Genomic DNA, 4,719 nt, shown 5'->3' on the forward strand with positions numbered 1-4,719 from the left:
CATTCTATGGAAGAACACACAGTTGATTAAAAGAACACGACAGAATACTTAAAAAGTTCTCCAAAACACAACCTGGAATTTTAAAAGTTGCAAAACGTAGACCTTATAGAAAACATGTTCACATTTCCACACTTTGCCATGCCCAAAAAAGGGGTGCTACCTTTCACTGGAGACATGTAAGTTAATGACCTTGGAAAAAGATAAAGATCGTTTTTATTGGCCTGGCACAGTGGCTCACACCTATAATCCCAGCACTTTGGGAGGCCTATGCACGCAGATCACCTGAGGTCTGGAATCTGAGACCTGCCTGGCCAACATGGTGAACCCCCATCTCTACTAAGAATATAAAAATTAGGGTGAGGTGCGGTGGCTTATGCCTGTAATACCAGCACTTTGGGAGGCTGAAGCGGGTGGATCACTTGAGTCCAGGAGTTTGAGACCAGCCTGGACAACATGGTAAAACCCCATTTCTACAAAAAATACAAAAATTAGCCAGGCATGGTAGTGCATGCACCTATAATCCCAGCCACTGGGGAGGCTGAGGTGGGAGGGTCGCTTGAGCCCAGGAGGTTGAGGCTGCAGTGATCTGTGATTGTACCATCGCAGTTCAGTCCAAGTGACAGAGTGAGACCCTGTCTCAAAAAAAAAAAAAAAAAAAAAAAAAAAAAAAAGGAAAAGAAAAAACATTTTAAGAAAATTGAAGAACTGAGATATATGTGAGAGAAAAGTCCAATACTGATGTACACATATTTTGAAAAGCTAATGAATGGAAATGAAGATCTGCTCTACCCCAAGTAGATACACAGGCACACGTTTTTAGGTTGCAGACCAAAGTGTTGAACTGAGAAAAAGCCAGGGAGAGAAGCAAAGATGGTTTTGGTTGTAGATTGTTGAACTTTCCTTCTTCCCCCACAAGACAGAGTCTTGCTCTGTCACCCAGGCTGAAGTGTAGTGGTGCGATCTAGGCTCACTGCAACCTATGCCTTCCAGGTTCAAGCAATTTTCATGCCTCAGCCTCCTGAGTAGCTGGGACTATACAGGTGTGTGCCCCCATGCCCGGTTACTGACTGTTGAACTTCTATTTTTATTTATTTATTTATTTGAGACAGAGTCTCACTCTGTTGTCCAGGCTGGAATGTAGTGGCGCCATCTCGGCTCACTACAAGTTCCACCTTCCAGATTCACGCCATTCTCCTGCCTCAGCCTCCCAAGTAGCTGGGACTACAGGTACTCGCCACCACACTCGGCTCATTTTTTTGTATTTTTAGTAGAGACTGGGTTTCACCGTGTTAGCCAGGATGGTCTCGATCTCCTGACCTCGTGATCCACCCACTTCGGCCTCCCAAAGTGCTGGGATTACAGGCGTGAGCCACCGCATCCGGTCCCTCATTGTTGAACTTTAAGCCCTAATGAATTATTAGCAATTATTTATTATTTTGAACCAGTTGCTTCTCCTGCTCCAAAAGACAGATGGTCAAGACTCAGTAGCATGGTTTCCAAGGTGTGCTTATCTCAGCTGCTCTCCTTAATGCGTCTTCAGTCTGGCTTTATGGTGTCCCACACAGCAAAAAGACCAAGATGGGTCACCTCATCTGTCTCCCCAGATTTCAAAAGAAAAAAATGACGCTGGTCACCCTGCCTATCAGTGGGGTCATCTGGATGTAGCAACCTCATTCTGGGACTCCACATCACACTGACTGGGCACTTCCCCACAACTGCTCTGCAATCATCCACCCCGAGTGAGCGAGGGCTCTGCCTCCGGAGATCTATTAAAGTGTGCTGGGTCCATGTATTTCATGGAACACACTACATACATGGTAGTGTAGAGAAACAGCTTTATAACCTAGTCATTTTCAAGAAGAAAAATCAGTGCTAGCCTTTGCATTTGAAAGTGTGGAAAAATTTAAATCTATTTTAACTCAGTAAGGTAATTAATAGTAAAACTAAATAATCGGCCAGAAAGAGTTGTTTTTCAACCACAGCCTTTAAAAAAAAGATATTTGAAACATTTCTTTTTCTCCTACCCGAATGTTGAAATACTGTACTAATGCTTCAGAGAGTAACTATATTAATGAAACATCAACAAGTTACAGATAAACATTTTAATTGATTAAATATATTACTTTCAAGATCTTTCTGAAATTGCACTTGTACTGTACTAATCAACAGCCAAAGGCAATAAAAAAGTTTAAAACCAAAAATATTCTGACATGAACACATGACAGGAACCGCTGCTATGTAAAGTAACATACACTGCTCCCAAGAACAATCATATTTTTAGGAGATAATTCATCTTAACATGTGCAAGGACAAATTTGTAATCAAAGGCTGGAAGAAATATATATTAGTGCCTGCTTTTTAAAAGTTTATTTTACATTTTAAACACAGTATTTTTCTCATAAAAAAAAATCCAGGAAGTGCCTAACTCCATGGTTTCTATACCATATGTACATGAGAGCTGACAGCCTGACAAATGTTCTAGATGTAACAGTATGAACACCTATGAGCTGGGACTACTTCTGAATCAAAATTAAAAAACACAAATTAAGCACTGCCTAAGAAAAAAATAATCCAGTTTCTGAACAACCAAAAGACAATAGAGTTAGATATGTACAAAACCAGGTATTAAAAAACAGAAAGAAATACAGCACACAAAAAATTCAAACAACCCATATGTAGTGAACTGTATATATTGCAGCTAGTTAATGAAAACCCTCCTACAAGAAGTGATTTAGGATTTGAAATTTTAAAAATCTAAGTATTTCAGTAACAACATATAACAACATTAAGTGTATATTGCCATCTTTGTCATTTTCTATCTACACCACTCTCCCTTCTGAAAACAAGAATCACTAGCCAATCACTTATACAAATTTGAGGCAATTAATCCATATTTGTTTTCAGTAAGGAAAACAAAGATGTACCTCTTCCCGCCAATAAAGAAATAATACAAATTAAAGCTATAAAATTTAAGCATGGGCATATGTATTTCCAATTCTCCTTAATAAGTAATTCCAAACTGGAATAATGTAGGATTTGTGACTAAGTAGTAACAAATTAAAAGAAAATAGACTGTCTCTGGCAGTGATTTCCATATTAGTGCAATGTTACTTCCCATATGCTGAATTATATTTAAATGATTTTATGTATTTTAATTCAGTAGGTGCCAATTTGAGTTTACAAAATCCCTAATTGTATTCTTTGTGCAGAAAAGTTTCTTTCAATTTGAGATACTCTATGAAACCAAATCAAAACAAAACAAAAAACTTGTATTTTGCTACTAGTAGTATGAATACCAAATAAAGATACAAGGATTCAAAGTTTGTGGAAGCTCCTGAAGAAAAATCTCTGAGGTGTTCTACGTATCTTGATACTTCAATTATCAATTAGTTTTGAAGATTCTAGTTTAAGATTATCTCAGAAAATAATTCTCTGTAATATAACTCTGAACTAAACAGCTGCACCTAAAGCAGAAACAATCTGGGTCATTCCAAACAAGATCAAACTGAGGCCATTTCTTTTTCTATTATAATCTGTGAGGTCTTGAGTTTTTAAGTTTTAAAAATGACCTTTAATCAAAGCCAGCTGCACCTGATATAGATTTATTAACTTAAGGATTTCAAATTAGAGGGCACTGTAACTATGGGCTCTCATAAGACACATGGAGCAGGCAGCAAGGGGCTAACCATCAGCTGGGGAAGGTCAACATCGAGGTGTTTTATTTTGGAGACTTTAAATATTTAACATGTAGCTCATGTAACTTCAGCATCCACTAGTGACTCTGCTGGTCAGCACCCAAGGGCTGGATGAGTCTGAGGAATCTCCTTTAACCCCAAAGTATGAATGCTAAAGAGTCTCAAGGAAATTTTGATTCCCAGCAAGAGTTCACAAACCATCAGACCAATATCAATAAGGTAAACCCTGACTCTAATGCTCCACAAAAGTAAAAAGAAATTTCCAAATTAAATGCCATCTTCTGCCCAACCCTAGACTCCAGACTTTGTAACAACATTTTTATCTAGTATAATAGACTCTGTAGTAGACTGATTTTGACCTCCACAAAGAGTAGGAGTTGTCAAACTTGAGGAGATAGACTCCTCTCCCTGGATATTGGTGGCTGCCAGCATACACCTCCTCATGACAGTCCCGTCGGTACACAGGCACAATCTCATCCAGCAGAGGCTTGTTGGCATTCTTTTTGGCTTTCTCTTCACAACTGATGTTTTCTGTAAGAAAAGAGACAAGTCAATGAACAGATTCAGGAAAACCACACTTGCATCAAGCAATTATCGTTTCTTTTTTTTTTGGAGACAGAGTCTCGCTCTGTCACCCAAGCATGGAGCACAGGGGCGTGATCTCAGCTTACTGCAACCTCCGCCTTCTGGGTTCAAGTGATTCTCCTGCCTCAGCTTCCCAAGTAGCTGGGATTACAGGCGTGCGCAACCACACCCAGATAATTTTTGTATTTTTAGTAGAGATGGGGTTTCATCATGTTGGCCAGGATTATCTCCACCTCCTGACCCCGTGGATCCGCCTCCTTGGCCTCCCAAAGTGCTGGGATTACAGGCGTGAGCCACCACGCCTGGCCTATCCTTTCTTTGAGAAACTGCTCTTGTTGGGAATTCTGTTGAACCACCGAACAAGTTATGTGCATGCGAGCATTTATTTTTATTTTTTATTTTTTTGAGACGGAGTCTCGCTCTGTCGCCCAGGCTGGAG

At 39.6% G+C, this 4,719-nt stretch overlaps 1 protein-coding gene across 1 annotated transcript in view; it reads right to left on the reverse strand.

Moving 5' to 3' along the window:
• Window positions 1-2,087: 2,087 nt before the first annotated feature.
• The window catches only part of ACBD3 (acyl-CoA binding domain containing 3), a 56,021-nt gene continuing 53,389 nt past the window's right edge, over window positions 2,088-4,719 (reverse strand). Inside the window, exon 8 of the mRNA XM_011948956.1 lies at window positions 2,088-4,226. Within this exon, the coding sequence (XP_011804346.1) occupies window positions 4,015-4,226 (212 nt within the window). The 3' untranslated portion in view covers window positions 2,088-4,014. The remainder of the gene's footprint in view (window positions 4,227-4,719) is intronic.

The sequence above is a fragment of the Colobus angolensis genome, unplaced genomic scaffold (assembly GCF_000951035.1).
Source record: "Colobus angolensis palliatus isolate OR3802 unplaced genomic scaffold, Cang.pa_1.0 Scaffold288, whole genome shotgun sequence".
NCBI lineage: Eukaryota > Metazoa > Chordata > Mammalia > Primates > Cercopithecidae > Colobus > Colobus angolensis.